Below are 24,978 nucleotides of genomic sequence, written 5' to 3' on the forward strand. Positions count from 1 at the left end.
GTGGATCCTGACTGCAACATGGAATACTGTAGCACAGACTGTTTAGGAAAATAATTTATAGGAAAAGTATGCAGACAATTAACTTCAATGGCATAAATCTGGACAACATTGCTACACATTAATAGTGACAATATGCTGGAACATACCAGTGTTTAGGATTGAATTAAATAGTAATGGACAGATTGTCTCTACCAGCACCATCCTGTGCATAACGTAGCACACAGCTGTGCCACGCTGAGAGGAGCTTCGGGAGAGAACCATAACCAAAGACCCAGCTGCTTTCATTCCTCCCCTCCTTGCTTCCAAGGAAAACAAACTACACTGTTTCACTCCTGGCAGGAGATACATTTTCCTCCTGTTGATTATCTGGTTTTCTCTGAGTAATCAATACGCTTCCTGTGGCTCTCTGTCCGGAAAGCAGCAGCAGTAGTGTGCCTGGTGATATGAAAAAGATGTTTTGAGCACTGTTCTCCATCTAACAGCATGCCTGGATGTATTTGTATGGACCATATTATGACCCAGTATCTTTAAGAGTCCAATTTTGCTGCTCTTACAATGACATAAAATATTTCCTGAATTCATAGATTATAATTTCTTTCCAAAGGTGATCAAGCACCTGTCAAGGGCAGATGCTTTTCTGGATTTGATGCCAAAAAAGGAGGAAGAACTTGGCTGCTCTGACCAAGAGACAGTAGTATTTGGGCAAAATAGCAGAATTACAGCATTGGATTAATGAGAAGCGAATCTGACCTGTTCAGGAGTCTCAGAGATCCTAAAGGATAAGGAAGAGACCCTAAATTCCAAAACTTTCAATTTATTGTTTTTTAAGCTGTGTTTGTTCATCAAGAAAGTAGCAAGTGACATACTATTCTGCATCAGTTCTATGCAAATAAATTAATAAAAAAAAAATTAGTTGGGGACATTTTTATTGATTCTAAGATAAGTTTTAAGTTTCTGACAAATCCAATTCCACTGAAGGTTTAAAAGAATTAATCACACATGATTGTATGCTATATGTCCACTGAAGAAGTGAAAATGAATGCATTTCTTCACAAATGGATCATCATGCAACTTACTGTGACTTCTGTTCAGTAGAAAGTTACATTTATACGTCTTTCTAAGGTTAATGAAATGCTGAATGTAGTCAGCTCGCCTCTATGGTACTTAAAAAAGATACTTAGGAGATGCTCAGAAGAGCAATCGTCTTTTGAAATAGGAGGTAAGAAGAGTAACTCTTTTTGTCCAGTCACACCGCTTAGCAGCCCGCAGATAATCCAATTCCATCGCCAGCGCTACCAGGCAGGAGGGAAGGAAAAGCAGCGCAATGGAAGAGCCTTCACTGCTGTACGGACACGGGGCTGAGCATTTTACTGATTGTGGTCCAGGACGAAAGGCGATGGACAACTTCTGCACAGGGAGGCGCCGGACGAGGAGAACTTCCAGAAGGGTGAACTACGATTCAAAGTGGCAGCATTTGCTGGGAGTGAAAGTACAAACACAATGAAACATTTACAGACATCAGCTGAGGTGCAAGCATGTGAATTTTAAAATGCATTTTTAGAAGTTTATTTTTTCTTCCCTCAGATTAATTACGCGTTATCCTTTCCTTTACGTATCACCCCCCACCTCCTTTCTAAAATCCTGTCTCCTGAAGATGGGCACGAATAATTTCCGTGTGGCCTGAATGTTTTCTTGATCTGTTTGTTAATGCATTAATTATCCCTAATGTCTACATTTGATTATCCCTTATCGCTCCGTTTCCCACTTATCCCGGCTCGCGGCGCGCCTGCCTTAGCCACAAGGGATGAGGCGCTTCGCGCTCCGTCCTGCCGCGCTTGTTTGTCCCTCCGGCCGACCCGTAGTGTTCGCTCCTCTTCTCGCCATTATGGAGGGCGCTGCGGCCTCCGCCGAGAGCCTGCGCTACGCCGAGTACGCCCGGGCCCCTACGGGCGCCGGCAAGGGCCAAGCCGAGCTGGACCGGGGGCTGGTGAGCGCATGGCGGGACCCCCACCCCCGGGGCCGTGGGGCCGCTGTGCCCCGTTCTCACCCGTTCTGCGCTGCCCTGCAGGCCGGGCAGGGAGCTTGGGGGACAGAGGGGGCTTGGCTCGGTGCCGCGCGTGCAGCAGGCGTGGCGTGCCAGCCGTGAGGGGAAGGGGGCACACGAGGTTCGTAAATGCTCGTGGTCCCAGGATCGACTTAAGGCAGGGGGTCCACAATCAGAAAGTTGTGTCACAGTTGTATCGATGCGTAACACGGCGTGGAAATGTTCGCTCTGACCTACTGCGTAAGGACACGGCAGCGAGTTATGGATAAAGGGGTAGGGTGAAAGGGAAGAGAGAAAAGAAGATGTGAATTAAAGAAGAATAGAAAGACAAAAAGAAAGAGAGGAAAAGTGAGAGAAAAAAAGAGAGTAATCGAGATCACCCAGTCCTGGTTCCAGCCTCAGTTCAGCTGATGAAATGTCTTGGGGGTGCCTGGGGTTACATTTATGGATATGTTTTCTCTGCCAAGAGGACAGATTTCTTGCTTTCTTCCCAGTTCTGGAAGCAGGCTGGAGAGCTTGGGAGGTCTTTGGTGGTCTTGATCCCCCAATGCAGTCTGTGCCCACTTGGCCTCATCCTTGCACTGTACTGTACTGTGCTGTGTTTTATCTCCAGGAACTAGAACAAGGAAAAGCACTGCCCTACCTCTGCATGCCCCGCTTCTCCAGACACATCTTGTTCTTTCCCAGGGCATGTTAATACCAGCAACCCTTGGTGATTACCAGCAGTTCTTGTCTGTCACTACCAAGAGTCCTTGGTTGGCTCCACAGCCAATGGATGTTTGGAACATGCACATTAGCTCCTTATATTCTGGGCTTCCACAGCAAATCATGGGAGCACTTCAGCCTGAGCATATGCAAACAAGGCTGAAAATTTGTTCCCTGCCATGAAAATGTGATCCCTGACGTGTTTTCACCCACTGTGAAAATGTTACTACACTGGCAGGTTTGAGTCTTGAAGGTTTTGTAGAGCTCTGTTTCAGAAAAGTAATTCTCACGTGGGAAAGGCTGGGTGGAGGCAGAGTGTCTCCAAAGTTTCCTATGCTGCATCGTGCTCTCGAGGAAAGGATGCTGGGACTTTCTCCCACTTTTTCATTCCTGCCACTTCAGCTAGTTCAGAGAACTGTGAGTTCCCATTGAAAAAGATGATTGGGAAAAACACACGGCTTAAAGGCCCAGATGGTGAAATTTTCACATTTTTTAAATGGCTTAAAAGTCTTACTTGCCTAACCTAATTGTGTATGTGGAGTTGACTCTACAATATTTCTACTTTTTTAAAACACAGTTTTAAAAATCACAGTTCTCTAAGTTATTTATTCATTGTTACTACAGTCTAGGACTTTTTTTTTTTTTTTTTTTCCATAGAAGAGTCTTCTTATGTATTTAACAGCAAGTAAGTAATCTTAAGAAGCTGTCTCTGAAACTCCTTATTGTTATGGCTGTTCTCCCTGTGGAATGCTAGCAGGGAACTCCTAGAATTTTGTCTAGTGTTTGGGCCTTCTTACCTGTCTGGGATAAAAGTTGCATTTGGAGTTAGCGTGGCTTGCTTTGTTGTGAGTATTGTCATGTTCTTACTGAGGTCTGAAGACTGAGGTGGGTCTTTAGAGGACTAAATCTGGACATCTACAGTTTTCTATAGAAATTTATTCTTTAGTCCAGGTTATTAGCTGAAAGTCACTTGATCAGGGTCACATTTATTCTTGTGGTTGTATTACAAAAGAATTTGGAGCAATGGAAGAGCAGCAGCATCCTCAAAGATCATCCATAGGAGCCTTTGTTAATTAATACATACTGAAGAAGATTGATTTGAATACCTTATTGTAATTTTTCTATTAGTGAATCTTGCTCTGATTCAATTTCATTTGAAAAAAACACCTGGAACTGTAGCGGTAGCTTTTATGTACAAACCAAAAAGGTTGCTGTAAATTAAAGGACACAAAATGACGTGAGAATTGTGTCAGTATGGAAAACAGCATCTAGCTGAAATTACTTTTAATTCACAATTGGAAAACAAATTAAATTTCATAGGAAGGACAAGACTAGGGGGAAAATACTAGATTATGAAATCAAATCAGTTGCACAGATTTTATAATATAATCCCACTTCAAAATGCCTCCATATAGTGTTAGTAAGGTGGTTTGCTCTAGAGCGGTATTCCAATAAACTGTAGCAACTCTTCTGAGGAATTGAAGCATTATTCTATCTTCCATACCAAACAATCATTTAGATTTCAAGTCAATAATTTTTATTTAGGGGAATATCTATTTGCAGAAATATTTTTGTACACTTTGCTAATATACTTGTGTCTCCTACTTCTTGGCAGTGTACAGAACTAAAAAAAAAACCCACAACAAACAAACCAACCAAACAGTGAAAAATTTTAGTTAAGCAATATGTACTTGTGTATTTATGTGAATATAGCTACATACTTCCTATTTTGCTGGTCCATGATTAACCGTGGATTAATTGCAAAATGTCGTTCAACCCGTGAAAACAAATTATTATTTTCTCTCTACTTTTTATTCTGTTCTGCTCACTGTAGGTTTCTGAGGCAAATGACTGTAGGGCTCCTGCTGTGTATGTGAAACTTAGTGGTGAGGAGAGCAAAATATTTTTAATTTGACTGAGAAGGGTGTTCCACAGGCTGTGGTAGAAGAACCAGTATAAAATCTAAATCCCATGCAGGCAGATAGGTTTTAACATTTGGAAAGCATTAGCATTTGCAGCCCATTGTCAGATGTAAGAGTGTTGTGCTGAAGTTTTAAAATGATGCATTTGAAATTCTCTTTTTGTTTTTATATTTAACTTTTTTTACTTCATAGATGCTCTAATGCTAAGAATTACATATGTAATTTTTTTTTTGGGTATTTTTAAGTTACAAGGGCACCTTGCATTGAGGATTTGCAAAAATAATATCTCATCCTCACCTGTTTCTTCTGCTAAAAAGTTAAGGCTATTGGAGAATTAAAGGAATAGGCAGAAAAGCTCTGTTCTCCAACATACTGTGTGTTAATATGCTTTATCTCTTTTGTTTGCCAAATGCTTAGGTAAATCAGGTCTTGTAGTTGTGTTTCTAATGCTTGTGTTTTCTTATAATCATATCTGAAAAGGATTAAGAAAATTCAGGTTTTACGGATTTAGCATAACTTTTTCATTAGTTTCCTTTAACAGGGTTTGTTGCTGAAGACAGAATTACATAGTAAAATTAAAATACTGAGATCAGCAGAATAGCGTGGAGTTGATGACTAACCTTTGGGAGCTGATTCATTGAATAAAGAAAGGGACAGATGTTAGTTTTTAATATTCTATTTCTTTATATTTCCCTCTTGGATCTTAACATAATGATTTCATTTAAAATCCACATCTTAGAGCTTTCTTAACAGCATTTTTGGAGGGGGAGGAAGGTCAATTCTGTCATAATTGAAAGTCAGTGTGTATGTAGTTATTTATTTATCCCTTATGAAGTGCAGTTTCAAGCAATAGGAGACAAAAATGATCATGGTGGTATTTGTATTAGCATGCTGTAAATGAACTGCTGCCTTCCACAGAGAGAGTGAGTTGCTTTCATTTAATATTGACGTGAAAGGAGTTCATTTAATTAAAGCTTTGGACTTTACATTTCAAAGCACCAGGCTAACCTTGACGGATTCTTTTAAATATTCAACTGAGTTGAGTGAGCATGGAAAAGGAAACTGAGTCAAGTTGGACTTAAAGAATTTACTGGTTAGTACTTGAAGTTGCCACTGTTTTTATGAGAGTCTGTGTAAAGAAAAAGCCAAACCTGCAATCTCACACTGATCCAAATTCCATTTTTATCACACATATATGGTTAGAATGCATGTATATAACAAACATTCAAGATGCTTTGATGTGTCAAGTTAGCACTTATGTGCTAATATGTGGCAAGAGACTCTTCTCTAAAATGCTTATAATGCAAATACATTGAGTTACCATAAACCAGTATTTCTCAAGATTTTTTGTTGCCTGTACCTTACTTAAATGTGTGGACAGCCTTTCATTCCTCTCTGGCTTGAGGTTTGTACTGCTTCTATGAAGTTTTCTGTCTTGTTTTCATTTTCCCCTTGATCCTGCATCCAGCTTCTATTCAGGGGCTGCTGCCATGATTTGTTTTTACCTGCTGTATTCCTGGCAACAGTAGCTTTCCAGCAGCTGTTGGTGCTTTCCACTGAGATTGGACTGTAGCATTCCAGCAGACATGGCCGACTCTGTCAAAGGCCCTCAGGGGTCTCTACATTGTGCTCCCTTGTGCAAAAACACTTTAGCTACTTCTACACTGAGCTGATAGAATTTTGCTATTATTTATTTGTCTCTGCTTGGTCTTGCCTGTCATGAGCATGAGATGTCTGCTGCTAATGCCTTGTTGGAGCCTGCGTGTCTTGTAAACTGCTGACTTAAACCACAACCACCTTTCTGGTGGCAAAGGAAGTATAACTTAATTTGGACAATCACAGGCTAATCTTTTTTTTTTTTTTTTTTTTTTTTTTTTTTTTTTTTTCCAGCATCATCTATTTCACACATTGTTGAGCTCTTAATTGACTGTAACCACTTAGTAAAAGATTCTTGCTGTCAGTATAAATAAGTCGGGGAAACTCTTGAATATTAATCCACGGCCACAAACCACAGGACAGAATAATATGGAATTCCTATAGGGTTGTGCTGTTTCCAGAAAGGTCGCTGTCTGTGGTTCGTGTCCAAGTGAAGGAATTTTTTTTGAATGTTTGAATATTGAGAGCCTGGGAAATCTGATTTGTGAGAAGAAATGAAAAGAGTTTTAGTTTAGTGAGGAGATGAACTGTATGCTTCACAATTCTACATCATCTAACATTTACGATAACATGCTTAAACTTTTTCCTGGGGAAAAGATGAGAGGAAATTTTGTGGAACTGAAAGGAACAACAGACATAAAGCTACTACATTATTTTTACATTCAGAAATGAATGCTAATATTGAGACTGAAGACTACACTGAAATGGAAGAGCTAGATTACTAATATGTAATATTAGTATATGTAATATTACATATACTAATTACATATACTAATATATTACTATATGTAATATATATGCCTAAATGTAATATTTGCCTAAATGTATAGGCAAATTTCTAAGGCAAGAATTCCCCCTCAGGTAGGTGGGATGTAGGTACTTAGTTAAAATCTGCAGCAAACAGATGCTAGATCCAGAGGAGTACAGCTGCTTCTTGGAGACCTCAGAGGAGGCTGTGACTTCTGTCCTGAGTTCGCAGCCAAAGCTGTAGGAGCCACTGAGCATTAGGGCAGTGCCTGCATTTTGCACAGCTGCCTGTTTGCTGGGCAAGTTGCCAACCCATGATCTAGGCCCTACTAAGCCACCTCTAGGAAGGCTTTGAAAACAGTAGTTCTGAACTCTTCCCCTGGTCCCACAGTCTAGAAATGAGGTAGGGTACAATCAAAACCAGAGTATTTTAGCCCCAGAAACCTTAGTGGCAAAGGCATTTTGGCTCCAGATGCTGTTATTAGGGCATTCATATTGAAGTTGGAGCTTTAAAATCCTTCTGTCAGAATTGCTTGTATAAAACGTATAAACCAGTTATGGGATAATTGTGGAAGTAAGTCATATATAGAAGAGATAGTCTCATGATAAAAGCATTTTTACTGCCATTATGTTTTGAATTCAAGATAAACCTAATCTGATTTCTCAGGTTTCCCAGGGGAAAATTCAAGGCATTATTGAACTGTCATATGATAAGACAGGTAATGCCTCAGATGTTTATTTCCTTTGTTTCAAAGATTACATGGAGGCTTTTCAGAAGTGGAGAGCTTGTTACCTTTCCTGAATTCTGCAAACATGTGAGAAATCAGGCCTTTCTTCAAGGTGTACTTCATGCCTTTCATCAGCTTCTTCATCAACACAGGGATACTTCTTACCCTTCTTGAAAAAGTCTTGCCCGACTTTTTCAAGCACTGCGTAGGAAAATACATACACCTGATGTGGGAGTTTTGAGTTAGTTCTTCATGTTTTTGTAATAAACTGATATTTTGTTATGTACTGTATTGAACTAGTCTGCAAAAGTAATTTTGAGTAATCCTGTATGGTTGTGTGCCTTGTGTTTTTATCAGTGCATACTATTAGATGCTTTTAATGTAATTTCACTGATTTGCTAGTGGGTACTTCAAGTTAAACCTGATGTATTGGTGTGGGTTAATATAATGAACTATAAAATCTAATGTAGCCTGTGGAATACAGAACTTACTTTGATCCCTTCCATAAGTTATAAATGAAATGTCCACATCAGACATCAGAAATACTCATTGTTACAGTAAAGGGTATGTATATACCAAATTAGGAGTTGCTTGTTATTCTGATTCCTGTTTCTCTGCTTTAGGCCAGGACTATGATAGCACTTGGGCTTGGTGTTGCAACTTTTGCATTTGCAGGTAAGGTAAATTACCAGTGGAACTCTCACTTGTGATGCAGTTTCTGAAAGGGTTAAGGAAGTTTTTATGAATATAAATAGTGGAAAGTGGAAAGGTTACTTGAGAGTACTATGGAAAATTATGTCCACCTACAGTTCCTGTCCCTTCAAAGTCATAAATTCCGAAATTATTTTTGAAGAAGGTGAAGAAAGCTCTAAAGAAGGTAATTTTTTTGACAGCAGCTAAAATGCTCCATCTGCTTTTTGTCTGCAAAATAAAAGGCAAAAAGTTTATTTACTTAATAACATACTGCAATGTGGAGGCCCTTTAGTACGGAAGAGTACAACAAGATGCTGTGATGTGAAGGTGATGCTCTACAAATTGAAATAGAAGAAAATAAAAGGTTTTAGTGACTATAGTGATTTATCATACTAACTGTTTCCATACTACATTGTTTATTACTCTGAAAAATAGGTTCTAGTTTGAACACAGGGCATGAGTTTAACACAAAATAATGGTTAACAGAAAGCACTAAGAAGAGAGTGAAGTAATGGTACATCACAACATTTCAACAGAGATACTCTAATGTGGTTTTAAATTCTGTGTTAACATAGGCACATGCTTAGATCGCTAAAACTTACAAACACAATATGTGTTTTAAGAATGAGTGTGAGATGCTATTTGAATGAAGCAGAGCCACATTTTATAAATAGTTTTTCTACTGTGTATAATAGTAAGTTACATTGCTAAAGAATAGTTAATAAGAAGAGAGGATTTGCATGGAAAATCCTCCAATAACATGGCATAAGTCTTGATTCTGGTATTGATAGACCTGCTTTGTACTTCTGGGAACACAGCCTTACAGGAATCCCTCCAGTCTTTCCTAGCTATAGGCATTCATTGCTAGTGGGGAGTTGAATGGTTCTGAATCCCAAAAGATCATCTTTTTGCAACAAAATTAAAAATGCAGCATGTACAAGGTGTGTAATTAAGCATACAGCATCACAGCAAGAAATGTGTAGTACATGGATTTCTTTTTTTGAAGACATAACCTTTGAACAGTATTTAATAAATAATGTATTCCAAAAGCTAATGTTTCAAGCCACTGTTTTTCTTAAAGTTCACAAGGAGATATCTTCATTTACCATATTGAAATGTATTTAAAACTATTTATTAGTGAGTTAAATAGTGAGTAAACACAATGGATCTTCGCAGTCCAGGACTAGGTTTTTAGATGCAGTAAACTAAAAATTCTCCCTCTCCCAATAGTCAGGGTTTTTTTTAAACCAAAATTCTTTCTGCTGTAAGCTGATGGACATAAGTTGGAGCTTGTTTGTGGGTTGATTTTTTTTTTATTTTTGCATTTCAGTGAATATTTTATTTAACCTCCATCTTTTTCAGGTCGTTATGCTTTCCGTGTTTGGAAACCATTGGAGCAGACAATTACAGAAGCAGCAAAGAGGATTTCAACTTCTGTAAGTTTAGATACTACTTCATGCTAAATTTATGATTTTGTATTTCAAGTATTCAGAAAGGAGACGTTTTATGTTAAATAAAGTTAAGTGCCAGGTAGATAATTTTTTTCCTAGGATAGGGCTGCACCCTACTGTGTCAGTTCTGGCATGCTGTCTGCTATATTTTAAATCCCTGTGGATGAAGCTGTATCAAACGATGTTTATGAGTGTGATAAACAGTTGTAGTTTTTTCTGCTGATATTCCTTGTTTTAGAACCCTTTACTAGTAAGTATAAAGATAAATTGTTCAAGTACGCTGTGAGAAAGTCACTAATTCCTAAATACTGCAAAGTGATGACATGCAGTTTCATTTCCAGCAGCTAAAAGTGAAAGAATTTAGTATTTTAGATACAGTGTTAAAAATCAAGAAGACAAATTGATTAACTTCTAGGATGGGTTGCCATGGAGATGGGAGCGCTTATGTGCTGGTTAACATATGAGTTGTCTTTTTCTTGTTCCCCAGCTAATTTGAACTTTCAACCAGGTTTTTGTTCTTTGGTTTTGCCCTGTTTGTTAAAAAATACAATAATGAGGTGAAAAATCAGGAAGTAGAGTGTTGTGGGGGATGCATATACAGGGAATATTTCAGAGTGTCTGCTTACTGCTTCAGTGGCTATGTTTTCCTCTGGTAAATAAATGCATGTGTTCCATTGCTGCTTGATTGAAGTAATTCCCAATGAGATAGATGTCTGCTTGTAGCAGTGTGATCCTTCAGAGTTCATAGTCTGTGTACACTTAACCACTGCAAAAGAATGCTATTCCCTTCAGGATGCTGATGGGTGAGCACGTTCAGGGAGTAGTTGTTGCAGATTATTATTTCCTGAAAAATATACTAAAGGTAGTTTTTTTTAAACTATGATTTTAGCATTATACCTACTAATGTTAGGCCAGTTGCAGCACAGAGCCTGTCTAGACAGACACTGTGGTCCAAATTTATTTGCCATCTGTGATTGGTGTTCCTGTGCTAAAGGTACAAGCTTGATCAAGGCAAGCTTCCTGGGGAGGAGATTCAGTTGTCCTTTTGGGGCTGGTCCACATTTGCTTTTGCTTGCCAGAAACGGTGCTCCTGGAAAATTCTTTTTGCTCTCTGTCCCTCTTGTTGCATTGCTGTTGTGAGACCAATGCCAGATTTTTTTTTCCTATTAAAAAAAATATAATTTTGAGATATTCCCAAGTTGCCTGCCAAAACAACAGAGGGGACTTGAGGTACTGTGAATTAAATTGCTTTCAGATGATACAGATGCAGGCTGACTTGCAGGGCTGCTATATGTAGCTAGCAGTACATGTGGCTTCAGAGTATGGAGTGCTTCAGTCTTCACCCTCCCTCCCTAGCAGTTTTACTCTAGCAATTCTTTTTCTATCCATTTGTAGATATAGGCTAGAGAATCTAAATTCAGACACATTCACATAAGAAAGCAGGCAGTGACTCTTTTTAACACATTGAAATGTGACATGCTACTGCACGGAGAGGTGTCTGTTCCTAGGAAACTGCACCCCTCAATACTGACTGAGCCAAGCTCATTACAGACCTATCTCATTTTTACCACAATGACTTTGACTCCTGCAGAATTCATGAACAACCATAAAGAGCAAACCAGGAGCTTCTGCATTCTAAGTGTTCTTAGTCCCTGGAGCAGTATCCTCTGTCTGCCTTCACATCCTGCCTTTCTGCCCGGAATTGTGTGTTGTTTTCCAGTAGGATATCTCTTCTGCTATTTTATTTCTGAACTTGAAAATGCAAGTTTTCAGTGTAAGATGAGCTCTACTGGAGACAGTAAAAACTCTCTTCCTGTTTGCCATTTATTTTGTAGGTTTGCTGGCTCTATATTTGTGAGAGGATAGTGATAATTTTCTTCTACAGCCATGGTCCAAATTGAAAATACTTCTAAAATTCTTAGCCAAATTTATTTGATTTTTACTACTGTAAAGTTACTGCTGTCTTGGTTTGTATTTTTTAATACTTTTTTCTTCTCCCCTTAACAATGAATTTTTTTCTTTGAAACAATAGAGAAAAGATTTAATGCAAAGGTCCTATGTAAGTGCTTGTTCTTCAAACTGCTTCTAGGAGTTTTACATTACTTTGTGGAATTTGAAGCTGCTGGGTATAATTTGTGAATTAGCACTTTTGTCATGTTTCTTGACAGCTTATTGCCCTTTACACTGTACTGACAAAGGTTATCAAGCAGTTGGTACTTCTTCCTGTGCTTTCTGGAAAAAGTATCTCATGACCCTTAGTGTCTGGGCTCAGTGTTACTTTGCTGGCTTTCTATGCTATTTGAAGGGACCTAACTTGGTCACTGTAATTTTCAGTGCTTATTCTAGCTTTCTAGAATGAAACCTTGTCCCTCATGGCCTCCTTTTTCTTGAGAATCTGTGAAAGCTGCCTATTTAAAATGTAGCTGCCTCTCTCTGTATGCCCTCACTCTTCCTTCTTTTACAATGCATCCCCTGCTCTGTTTGCAGTAGAAATCAGAGCTGATGTTGGTCCCTCCCAATCAGACAAGGTAATACAGATGCTGTTTATTCTTTCTGTCTGCTCACTAATAAATGACTTGGGAAAGGTCAAGCCGAGCAATTATGAAGTGATCATTTAAAATGCTGCTTGCTGTATCTTGAGGATTTTACATTTCCTATTTACTTATATAAATAAGTAACGTGTTCAGTCAACAACTGCACTTAATCTCTTAGTCAGAAATAATAAGCAGAGACAAGTAACAGCTTTATTCTTATTCTTAATTTTTACCTCTCATTTAAGATAGTTACTTCATATTTAAGAATATATATTTGTAAATGTTTCTGTAATTTAGTCTTGAAGTTTTCTACCATCTTTCTTTTAGTGGAGAGGGACACCAGAGGAAACGAGTCATAATGCCTGCTCCCACAGAAATGATTTTTTAGTTTGAGCATAGTTTTGCCACTGGTGTCACAAATGGCAGGGACACGGTTTTGTTTCTGTGTGTAGTGAGAAGAGTCTGTTGCTGCTAGAAGGTGCATAGCCCTAAATAGTTATTTGGCTTGTCTTCCTCAGAATTAATGCCATTAATTATACTATTAATATTTCCTTAAAGTGTGAAATAAAGAAGCAGGTATTTTAGTAGCTTTCATTACCTTTCTTTGTGGAATCAATGATATTGAGGATTGAAAGACAGACAGACAAATAGGTAGAAGATATTGAAGACAGAAACAGCAATTCTAGGCCAGATGAACTGTCAAAATACTCAAATCCCACAGCCATGAAACTCTGTGTTCCATAAGAAAATGACATCTTCTGTAGCATGTCTTTACGTTTTCTCACTGCACCTCCCTTATTGGATCTGATTCTGCTCAGACTCAGAGAGTTCTTGATTCAGAGGTGAGGGTAGCTGCCATCTCTCTTGTCCTTAATTGAAAATAAAGTTTCCAGAGAACAATGCAGTCCATTTTATAAGATTTCTTTTCTAACTAAAGTTAAGGAAATTAGAGTTGATATTAGCAAAATTGTATATCACAGCATCTAAATAGTTTGTGGTTGTAGTTTTTTTCTTGTGTTTGTTTTTTTTTTTTTTTCCTCTGGTGTTTGTTACCTTTTTGGTGGAGGACTGTATTGGTCCTGGAGCAGCAACATATAGTTTCCAGAAATATTCACTTGTCCATATAATGTAATGTATGGTCTCAGTTTTGGTGTTTTCAGTCTCTTAACTGGCATGGAAACAGTTATTTTGCTTTCCTTGTGGTATGAAAGAAAAAGTATCTTGGAGATGTCATGGTCCCTATGCATTGGATTTTCATATCTGGTTGCTTTTGTGAAGATTTGCAAGACTGAATAGATGTTTGCAAAGCAAGTGCAGCCATTTTCTGGCCCTCCCTATGCCCCAAACCTATTCATAGCATTTGTTCAAAAAGGAGGACTCACATAAATTCTTAAACAGTATAATAATGTGCAAGGAAATTAAGTAAATTAAATGATAACTCCTCCCCTTCCCTCAAATAATATAAAAGAATGAAGAGCTCATTTCAGTGATTTTTCCAGTACAGAATTTTCTTTGCAATTGCTGGAGCTAATAAATAATCAGGTGTCTAGAACTGTCTGTTCATCAAGTTCTCGTAACAGAAAAATATCTTTCCAGCCATTAGAATTTGCAACTAGGAAAAAAAAGTTTCAGTGTGAATAGCATGCAAAAGTGGTTTCATTAGGGAGCTAGAAATTTGCCAAGGTATTGCCTAAAATGAAGTCTCAGTGATTCTTCCTCTTTTTTCTAACCAACAGGAAAAAGTTGATTAGAAACTTATGGAAAATTTCCTTTTGCTTTAAATTCTGCTTAGGGTGGAGATCTTAATTTAAGAATTGATTATTGTTTCTACATCCTTCACTTGTGAGAAGAAAATATTTTTTCTTGGAGACCAATTCAACAAACTGGGGTTTTTTGTGTGTGAAAAGACAGAGGTAACAGAATTTCTTTTTACATTCCTCTTGGAGGTGAACCGAGGCTTCCTAAGGTTAGAACAGTGTCAAAGAAGTAGGCTTTAAAAACATGAAAAAATATTTCTGAATGTAAGCCTGCAGCCATCCCTCCCTAGTCTCTCATTTTAAATAGTGTTTTAGATAAAATCTACCAAGAACAGAGATAAGCTATGTTAAAGAAAATTCAAATGTTGTTCTTCTGTACATTAATAGCAAACTAGTGTTCTCCTGCATTAGAGCTGTATGTCAGAGTTGAAGGGCAGAGAAGAATTAAGGAAGCCATATGCACCTAGACTGTTTTGGGAACATTTGTTTCTGGAAAAACTTCAGAGAACGTTAGAGTACACTTTTCTCTATTGCTTGTAGTAATTGTTGAGCATTGTTGCAAATTTCTGTGCAGTTCTGCTCTTCAAGGGTGTTAGCTGTTGGCCATTAAATTATTGACATCATTTCCCTTCTGAGAACCAGAGAAGTGCTGTGTGTTCCCTTAGTGTTGTACCCTCTAACCTGTCATGTCCATGTGCACTATTACAGACCTGGCTTCTGGTACCCTGTCGTTACAGAAACGGCTGCTCCACAGATTCTCATTGTTGGCATGGCACATCCACTATCCTTTCAATAGTGTTACCATAGTGGTTACTTTATTCATGGTTTGGGCTGGGAAGAAGGAAGACAAAATTAGTTTTGGATCATAACAGCACACTAAAAAAATCTCTCCTGTGGTTGCATGTGAGTTTATGGTAGCAATTGGTGAAGTATTTCTGAACAATGCTTTTGGGTGAATATCTCTCCTAAGCTTAAAGGCTTTGCTTAGATATCACAGACAGAGCCCTTTAAATGCTATATAATGGTTTTGAAATTGTATAAGAGAGCCTGTGTAGACATAAGGCAAAATTCTCACTGAATATGAATGGCTGTATTTAGTGAGAAGAGTGTTTTTTCAAGGGCCAGGCATATTTTACTTGGGGGTAAAGGGAATACTTAAAAATAGTCTCAGCTCTTGGGCCAGACTTCCCTTTGATAGCAACAAAAGAAACTTATTTTCCCCCGGTTGATAGGTTTAGCATTGAGGAAAAAACTTCAGTCTTGTTGAGCAGTTTCTGTGTGCCAGTTCCCCAAGGCTTGGAGATACATCTGGTACCTCTGGGACTTACAGAAACATTCACATTGTGATCACTGCAAACCATCAGTGGTGGTTCCGTAGTTTGTTGGGGTTTTTTTCATAATTTAAAATAGAGTTATGGTTGACAAATACACTTTCAACCCATTCTCAATGACAACTGCTGTAATGATTTTCTCTCATCTCCATCTCCTTTTTAATGTTCTTTTCCCACTGTTTTTTCTTTCCCTCCTAAAACAGTGGATAGAGTTTCATACAACAGTGAGTTTAAAAAAATTAACCCCAGATCCTGTATCTAATAGTTGTCAGTCATTTTTTCTGAAGGAAGGATGTAAAGGCTTAGGATTTCCCAATATACTTCACTGTTTTCCAGTGTTCTCCAGCTCAGTGGTTTCCTGAAATGAGGTTGTGGCTTTATGCTAAGCCTTCTTTTTTTTCTTTTTGTTTATTTTCAGAGTTCCTTCAAAGAACTCATGATACACTTTTTTGAAGTAATATTCCTTCATGTGGAAATCTGTTCTTGTCTCTGTTGGGGTTTTTTACCTGCTTTCTTTGTAGAAATATCTGGAGTAATTGTCCATAACATCCATAGATGCCAAAGTATTGTCACTTTTGTCATTTTCCTTTGTGATGGTACCAGTGCTGTTCTCAAGAATTATCCTACTTTCCCTCCCAACACATGCACTGTACCTACCATCCCATGCTAGTATGTACTTTGATTCCAGGCTTTTTTGCCTGGAGGCAGGATTTTAATGGTTGTAGCTATTAATATCCCTTATTACCAATAGAAAATTGTGAAGACACAGGTATTTATTTTTAAGTTGTTTTTCATATGTGTTATCACTTAGGAGAAGTCCTTTCATATTATCTGATTTCCAGTCATTCCATGCCTTCAAAATAAATTATAGATGAATTTAATGCTCTAAATGAGGTCATATAACTACAGTTTAGTCCCTGGCACCTTGAACATGAACTTAATTATTGCTTTTTTTCCCTTTCTTCTTAGAGTTTTTCGTCATACTATAAAGGAGGATTTGAACAGAAAATGAGTAGGCGAGAAGCAAGTCTTATTTTAGGTGTAAGGTAAGTGTGTTGTATCAATATGTTTTTACTTTAGCAAGCATTGAATGAAGTAGATGCATGTTGCAAGAATGTGGAATACTCTTGCCGAAACAATTTTTTTAAAACCAAAACTTTTTTTGTAAAATACTTAAATGCTTAGAAATTATTCTAATACTCTGCTTAAACTAAAAAGCAAACAATAAAATGATCATAAAACATGTGACTTTTGTTTGGATTGAAGGCATGGTAACATACTGCAGTGGAGAATTGTTCTTGCTGTACCCTGGGTCCCTTTCAGTTGAGCTACTCCCCAGCCAGGCATTTCCCAGCCTCTAGTGTTGCAAGGGAGACTTCATCCCAAGTACCAGGCTCTGCACCTGTCCTTGTGGAATTTTGTGAAGGGTTCTGTTCCTGCAGCCTCTTGAGGTGCCTCTGAATATCAGCCCTGCTCTCCAGCATATCAGCTGTTCCCACCACAGTGATAGACTTCTCGGCCAGTTGGTGATGTTAGAAGGCTGCATGACGTTGGTGTGACTCAGATTGTGAGTCAAGGAAAATGTGATTTTGATATTACTTTTTTTTTTTCCTAGTGATAAAGAATCTTTAGAGCTCATTGTGGGATAAGCAATAGCTCATAAACCAAGTAAATTTGAAGTAAACCCCTCTTTTCACAGTTGCTTCTTTGAGCAGACCTTCATGATTGTCTGTAATATACAATTGCCACTTTTCCCCAGCTATGGTCTGGCCATCTGAGGTTCTAAATGTGGTATAACAGCTTTCCTTTTTAGTGTTAAAAACAGCTTTACAAATCAAAATATAGATGATTGTTATTTATAGTTGTGTGATAAATCATTTTGGTTTTGTGTTTATATAATCCAAGACCTTTCACCTTCTGTTTGTTTCTTACTTTCTAGGTTACTTTCTGTTCAATTGAAGTATTCTTTTCTTATGCAGTTCTGTGAACTATTTTTGCAACATACCCTAATTTCACTGTGACAGAATAATAATTAGAAAGGTTGTTTACCTCAGGAATTTAGTTGGGCTGACACCTTGCATTCAAGCTGTATCTACAGAAAGATTAATTAATTGAATCATCACTGATTAAGAAGTCACCTGAAGTGGAAAACACTTATTCATTTCTGCATACTAACAAATTATAAAAAACTGAACCATTCAAACTGTCCTTTTGCATACAAGAGCCTTACAGTGTTGGCATAGTGCATCCATAAGTGGTTGTTTGTCTGGTAAGGTACCTATTCTGTATTTAATTTAGGCCAAATACATATTTTATGTATGTCATTGAAGTAAACAACATTAGGTAGGTAGCACCTGTAAATCAATGTGTCCCTGAATGTAACACGTTGAACAGATTTGCAAAAATAACACATACAGTCATTTTTTTTTCAGACCCCAGCAGAAAGAAAAAAATATTTATAGCTGCTATAAAAATATTTACAGTAGAACAAAATGTGATAATATTAAATATTTGTTGTTTTGTCACTGGTCATAAAGATATTTATTTTCTTGGAGGAAAAATTGTGTTTTCTGCATTTAATGCTAGAATAACCAACCACATATACTCTAGAACTGCTGGGGCTATCCTATTTTTTCCCCCCCTCATATTATTTTATTTTAAATGAGTAGATGTACTGCATTTTCCAAAAACCTGAAATCTACTTGTATGTGTCAAATACACAGGCTTTTGAAAAATGTCATTCTCTTTGCCTTACATGCCTTTGTTGTTGTTGCTTCCTCGGAGATGCAGTTTTATGTTTTGTCCACAAGATGGTGAAAATCTCAAGTTCTAATTATTTTTGAAGCCAGTATAAACTGTTAATTTTTAGCATGAGTGCTCTGGCATTTCTTGTAAGCACTTCAATTTGTTTTTGCAGTCCATCTGCTGGCAAGGACAAAATCAGAACTGCGCATAGGAAAATCATGATTTTGAATCATCCTGATAAAGGTAAATAATTTTTACTTTTCTTAAGTAGGACTGGAACGGAAGAAGCTTAAATGAGATCCTTTAAATTTTCTAGCTGTGTAAATAACCACATCAAGTTCAAACATTTGTTTTTTATTTATTGACTTGAGCTTCTGTGTGTCTTCTCTCAGATAAACTGAGCTTTATGAACCAGTTTTACTCATTTTTCTTTAAAGTTGTTTTCTGTGCTTGTGCTGCTTCAGTTAAAACTGTGAGCTCGGGGACCAGTTTTCCACACTTGGCAAAAACTTCTTTCAAAATAAGGAAAAATATGCTATAAAAATTTACATTAAACTAAAATTCCTGTTTTGAACTGTTACGGGCCAGTTGTATGCATGAAGGAACTTTCTGTGGGGAAATGTTTTGCAGTTACTAAGTACATCATTGATGAATTTCAGACTTTATGGAATTCACTTGGAAAGAATGTAAAGCTGGGCACTGTTGCTTTACTGGCCGGATTTTAATGTAAATTTATCTTAGAGAAAGGCTATTATTATAACTTTAACTACACTACAGCTGGTTGAGAAAGAAAGCCCATATGTTCATTGCTGTTTCTACTTTAAAATAACAGATGGTGAAGAGTTGCACTGTATTTCAAAAGTCAAAAGGGGAAATCAGAGGGTTTTTATATCTTTTTGACAGAATTACAGGCTCCCTACCAGCACCCCATTTTAAGAAAATGAAAAAGTAAGTGTGACCACTGGCCATGGGAAGTGCTGAGTTCATGCTTTTCTCTCTTCACCCCTCAGTTTAGTTTTAAAGCTGTCCCGCTTGTTTGATTTAAAACTTTCATTTTTACTCTTTTTATAATGTATAAGCTTCTCAGACCTAGAAAGGAAATTCTCTTCTTCATTTCTAATATATTTCAGTGGTCAAAAGTCTCTTAACCACCAGAGTCCCTATTAGGTCAAGTTTTATTAATAATGAACTTCTAAGTTTGTTGCAGCAGTATGTGGACATGTGAGCCAGAGAGAATTGTGAATCTCCATGTGGATATTGAGTAGATCTAAAGAGATGGTTCCTGTTTGAAAGATCCTAACGACCCTAACAAAGATTTTAATGCTGTGCTCTTAGAGTTTTCATACTCCTGCAGCTAGCTGTAGGTTTGGATGGATATAGTGAGCCCTCCTGCATGAAGGTGAGACAGAGCATTTTCTCAGTGGGAGCACCAGTTAAAGGGATTTGTGCCTCTTGATGCCCCTGAAGCTCTTCTGTCATGGCTGTAGAAAAAACCTTGTGTAATATCTTCAGCTGCAGAGTGAGGGCCTGGAGTAATCTTGAACATGTGGCATCACAGAGAGGCTTGTTCGCTTGTGTATAGATCACTTCTGGCTGTGGGTAGAACAGATGTTCATTTAAAAATAATATTCAATGGTACAATGTAATTTTAAAATAATATTTTGCCACCTGGAGTTGATAGAAGAAAGAGCAATAATTGCAGATTTTACATTGTGTATGTTCTGAGAGCCAAACGGTTGGAAAGAGAAATATTAGAAATAAATAAGAAATATATAGAAATCTGCATAATAGCAAGACCAGAGAGTACTATTGAAATGTTTGCTTATTAATCTTTACAGTTCAGTTTTAACATGTTTTTATATTGATACATTGTATACTATCAGTTATAAATTTTATGAAAGAATATTTCCTCACAGAAAAAAAAAAAAAAGAAAAACCTTTTGGACTTGCCTTAATTATAAACAAACACTTAGGCAATCATGAGATTGAATTTCCTCTCATTGGAGGGCTACAAAATTAATATGGCACTTAAGGATGTAAATGCAGTGAAAACACTTCCAACAGATTTGAATTTACTTTAAGATCCTGTATTCTAGACACGTACAAATCAATGCATGTTTAAAAATTGTTTGGAATGCATTGTTTATTGCAGGTTTTAGTCTTTACTGTTTGTTTGATCCTCTTATCTACTCTGTGAAGGAAGCAGTAGTCAATATAGTAATCCAATTCCTTGTTACAAAGCTACTTGATTTTAAAAAAGGAAAAAAATAACTTAATTTTTCAATGGCCAATTCATTATGCATTCCTTGCCCTGCCTCACTTTCTTCCAGTGTGGCTTATCTATTAGAACTAGAACACTCAAACAAGACCAAACCATGGAATTTATTTTTTTTTTCTGGTAGTTTTACTACACTATGAAATGGCTTTGTACTGATTTGGATTCCTCAAGCAATGTCCTAAAAATGTCTTTAAGCAAGCCTCACGTTTTTATTTGTATGTGTCTACAACTAGCTCTGCATGTTTCTTCTATCATTGTCTTTCCTGATTAATAGAATGAATGAGATGGTGAATGAAAAAAAAAAAAATTAACAAATGCCTTGGAAAATGCTAATGCAGTGCACAGTACTGCTGGAATCACATTTTCACATAAAAATATAGGTGTATTATAGTAAGTGGTAAGAGACTGATACAGACCTTGCAGTGTTGTTTTTGGTGAGTGTGGGCAGATGGTTGGCGCTCAAGGGGAGAGTGAAAAAAACCCAAACACAAAAAGACTGCTGAACTGTAATCAGGTTGTTAGATGGAGCGTGGAGCAATGACAGTGTTCAGCACTAGGAGTTAGAAGGCATACCATGTTTAAATAGCTTTAATGTGATGGTTTCTGGCTGGTAACTCTGGGCATATCACACAGGAGATGTTCACACAATAATTATTTGTCAAAGTTATTTTAAAATTTTACCTTTCCGTTTTTAGGATGAGTAGAATTAATAGCTGCTAGGTTTGAGTGAATGTTCAGGACAGGTGACCTTGTATACATTTGCAGTAGCATCCCACTGCAGATCTAAATCACAGGCTGTAGTGATTTCAGATTCCAGTCTTCTCACTGAGACAAGGTGTTCTGTGTTATTCACAGTGATTTCAGTTTTGATTACGTTTCTTATGTTTCCTTATCAATTAGTTTACTTCTTGTCAATGTCATTTGTATCAAAAGGATTTGTGTAGGAAAAGGTAATAAAAGTGAGTAATAGAGATGCTGCAAGTGAGGTAGTTTGGTACTTAATACTAATATGTAAAGAGTATTCCTTTCCCCTTTCTCTTCTCAGGTGGATCACCTTACTTAGCAACAAAAATAAATGAAGCAAAAGACTTGCTGGAATCCAGTGCCAAAAACTGAAACCTGAAGCCTTGGGTCATAGGAGATTCAGCTGATCCATTGTGCAATAACTCTCATGTCTGCTTACTCTGCACAGTTTCTTAACATTGATTGTTCATATTTATTGTAATAATTAAAAGTTACAATTATTGAAAAGCAAACTGAAATCTTTTACAGCTATGTAAAGTTATGTACAGTTATGTCCCTGCAAGGAGCAAGGAATTGGAATGATGATTCTTATGGGTTCCTTCCAACTCAAGATGTTCTATGATTCTGTCCCAGTTTGAGTGTATTGTTACTGAATTATAATCCCTTACAAGCTTTGAAAAAGTTATTTTAACTGTGTTTTTTCAATATTTTTTCTTTCGTTGAACTTAGGATCATTTAAAATAAAAATTTTAAAACAGTCTTTATTATAGGGTTATTTCTTCATTAGTAAATAAAAAACCCTATATTTAGGGTCACCATAAAATCTGTGACAGTGGATTGAGTCACAGGAAATATGACCAACCTGGTTTGGCAAGTTTCAGCACCACCTTACACTTGAATCTGTTCATTTGGGAAGTAGTAGGGCTTGTTGTGTGAGCTTAAGTTCAAGAGCTGCAACTCAGGACAAAATGACTGATAGGACTACAGAGTGCAGCTTCTACTAGGTATGCTAATGGGGCTTGGTGCTATGAAGGAGGATTCTTGGGTATGGTTACTTCTTTTACATATTAAAGGATCTCTGAAATTGTCAAGTAATTATTAAGACATGCTTTTACATCAAGTCACAGAATATGTTCAATTTCTAGCAGTTGGGGTAAACATGAGGTTTTCTGCAAGGGTTTTCATGGGATTGAAGTGGGATTGAAGGAGGTAGGTCCATGTGGCATGGTTTAGATGGATTTTCCAGGCTGCAGCTTGCCTAGGTTAGCCCAGTTGTGTGAGCCTGCTGTAGGAGTGATAGAGCAAGGAACAAACAGGAGGGTACCTGCTTTGCATATGGCTCCAGGAGCACTTCTTGGGTTAGTTCTTCAGTAACGCCCACATTACTGCATTATGCTTCATATCCCAGAGCATACGTACCTCCCTCCTTCTATAGCATCCTAGCAATCTAGTGCTGTCTTTGGGGAATCCTGAAGTCATGGATCTCAGACTTCAGAGAGAACAAGTTGTAATTGACAGCTCAGGGTAAGTGCTATCTGGGGCGCTTGGCTGCTGCAGGTTACTACCAGTAAGTTGTCTGCAGTTGTATTACATCTTCTGAGCATAGACAGTCTAGTGCATTCAGTATAAGACTGAAAAAATTCTAGTGTCCATTCAAACTCAAATCATTAGAGGTACAACAAACAGCTTACTGATGTGATACAGATACAAAATTTACATATTCCATTTTCTAGGTTATTTACCCAGAGGTAAGTGGCTAAGAGCAGTTAATATGAGGTTGGATGCTTTAATTATTTATTCACCACAACATGCATTTGTAGTTCATCCAGCAGTGAATGTTCAGATTATGTGGATTTTTCCTTGAAAGGAATCAAAAAGAGGTATTATTTTTTATCAGGTTCCTCACACTTTGTCACAATTCCCTTACTTTCATTAAAGGGAGATGAAAAATTCCAAACTGACCTTAAAAGAAAATACTAATTCTAAGTACTTTAGAGACTTTGTTGCAATTAGAGTGGCAAGACATATGACACAATTTTACTGGATAAATAAAAAAGACTGCCAGGAGAAGCCTGCCTAGGAATAGCATATGCTGTACAGGTACTACAATTGCATCATAGTGATCTAACACAAGAAACTTGAATGAAAATGATTGATTCCTATGCAGTAGCTTTAATTGGATCTTGTTAAAGGAGTAGCCATCAGTTAATGCACATTTAGGGTTAAATAATTATTTTCACTGATACAACAGTCCGTATTGGCAAAAAATAGAAAAAATCATGACAGTTTTCATTTTGGGAGGAGACAATTGAAATGGTGTTGTTCCTAATTTTCTCAAGTGGAGTCTGTGATATGAATCATTGTGAAAAATCAAAATTTATGTGAATGGTAGGTGGTAAAAACATTCTGCTTAATGTTTTTGAGCTGACTAGCTATGGTTTTCATATAGCCACCTTATTTTTCCTGAGTAAAATGTGTTGCAGAGAGCTGTTCTAAAGTATCAGTTAAAACAAAGGCATTAAAGATGGCTTCTTGCTCTGTTCTTAGAAATGGACTTCGTATGTCTTTGTAATAAGTAGAGGGTTTGTTTTTTCTGTGAGATCCTATTGTCAGTCATTTCCTTACTGATACAATTATTCGTATCTAATTATTTTGGATGAAACACTTATTTCTGCCTTTCAGTTATGAGATTGTCCTTAACAAAAATAAACAAAATTGAGTTCTAGTTCTGCTTTCTCCATTTTTTTTTTTCAGAGCAGACTATTGACTAGTTAACAAATTTGATGAATTAACAAAAAATCAGCAGTTTAACTGGCTCATCCTATCTCTGGAAAATGCTGTAAAATGTATGAAGCTAATAAAGAGCAGTTGTGAAAATATCACATATACAATAACATTTTTTTTCTTGTCTGTTTACTTGCACATCTTGCTTTACCTACTAAGTAATGCTTAGAAGGATGAATATAGGACAGGGAAAGGCAAATCATGGAAGTGCCGCTCAATTTGTTGTTGCTGATAGTGAGCATGGCAGGCTGAGGAATGTCTGTGGAGACTGCCTTGCAAAATAGCACCTGGATTGATGCTCAACTGGGCTAGGAAGAACAGGATGCTACTATTTTTAAAAACATAGCCTGGTAATTTAACCTTAAAAATATTCAGCCTCTTGAGACTATTTTCTTTACTTGTCAGATGGGTAAATGTTTTTTGTGTAAGAAAAGTACATAGAGGTTGATTTATTCTGGTGCAATTTCTGTCCATCTGTAGTACAAACAGACTCATTTTTCTTGTGTTGCTTTAATGTTCAGAAAATGTTCATCTGTAACTTCTTAGCTTGGGAATTCCCAGGTGTTTTTCTACTTGGATGATAACCAGACCCAGATATCCTCTACAGCTTCAAAAATCAGGCAGGACTGAATGCATTTATATGGCATTGCTGTGGGTGATTCCCAGTTTATTTAATGAAGCAAGGCTTGCTCATCTTGCCTGGTTTTTGCTCTTAGTCCATGGGTGCTTTACCTAGTATTTAATTCTTTACCCTTCATACAGCAGAGTTAGGGTTAGGTCTACAGAAACACCCAGTGGAATCTGGTTATCTGCCTGTGCATGAGTGCAATTTACAAAACCTTTCCTGGCTTAGGATGGG

General features: G+C 37.3%; 1 protein-coding gene across 3 annotated transcripts; it reads left to right on the forward strand.

Annotated features, from left to right (window-relative positions):
- Window positions 1-1,710: 1,710 nt before the first annotated feature.
- DNAJC15 (DnaJ heat shock protein family (Hsp40) member C15) lies at window positions 1,711-24,229 on the forward strand. Of its 3 annotated transcripts, XM_015639911.3 has the most exons (6): window positions 1,880-1,987; window positions 8,426-8,477; window positions 9,858-9,931; window positions 16,538-16,614; window positions 18,486-18,556; window positions 21,637-24,229. In XM_015639911.3, exons 1-6 carry the CDS (start codon window positions 1,886-1,888, stop codon window positions 21,705-21,707), a joined length of 447 nt encoding a protein of 148 aa, XP_015495397.1. In that variant the 5' UTR covers window positions 1,880-1,885; the 3' UTR covers window positions 21,708-24,229. The 3 variants fall into 3 exon arrangements, with proteins under 3 accessions (XP_033370484.1, XP_033370487.1, XP_015495397.1); XM_033514593.1 differs by lacking the exon at window positions 8,426-8,477 and having other exon boundaries at window positions 1,711-1,987; XM_033514596.1 differs by lacking the exons at window positions 8,426-8,477; window positions 21,637-24,229 and having other exon boundaries at window positions 1,711-1,987; window positions 18,464-18,546.
- Window positions 24,230-24,978: the final 749 nt, after the last annotated feature.

This window comes from Parus major, chromosome 1 (assembly GCF_001522545.3).
Source record: "Parus major isolate Abel chromosome 1, Parus_major1.1, whole genome shotgun sequence".
Classification (NCBI taxonomy): Eukaryota; Metazoa; Chordata; class Aves; order Passeriformes; family Paridae; genus Parus; species Parus major.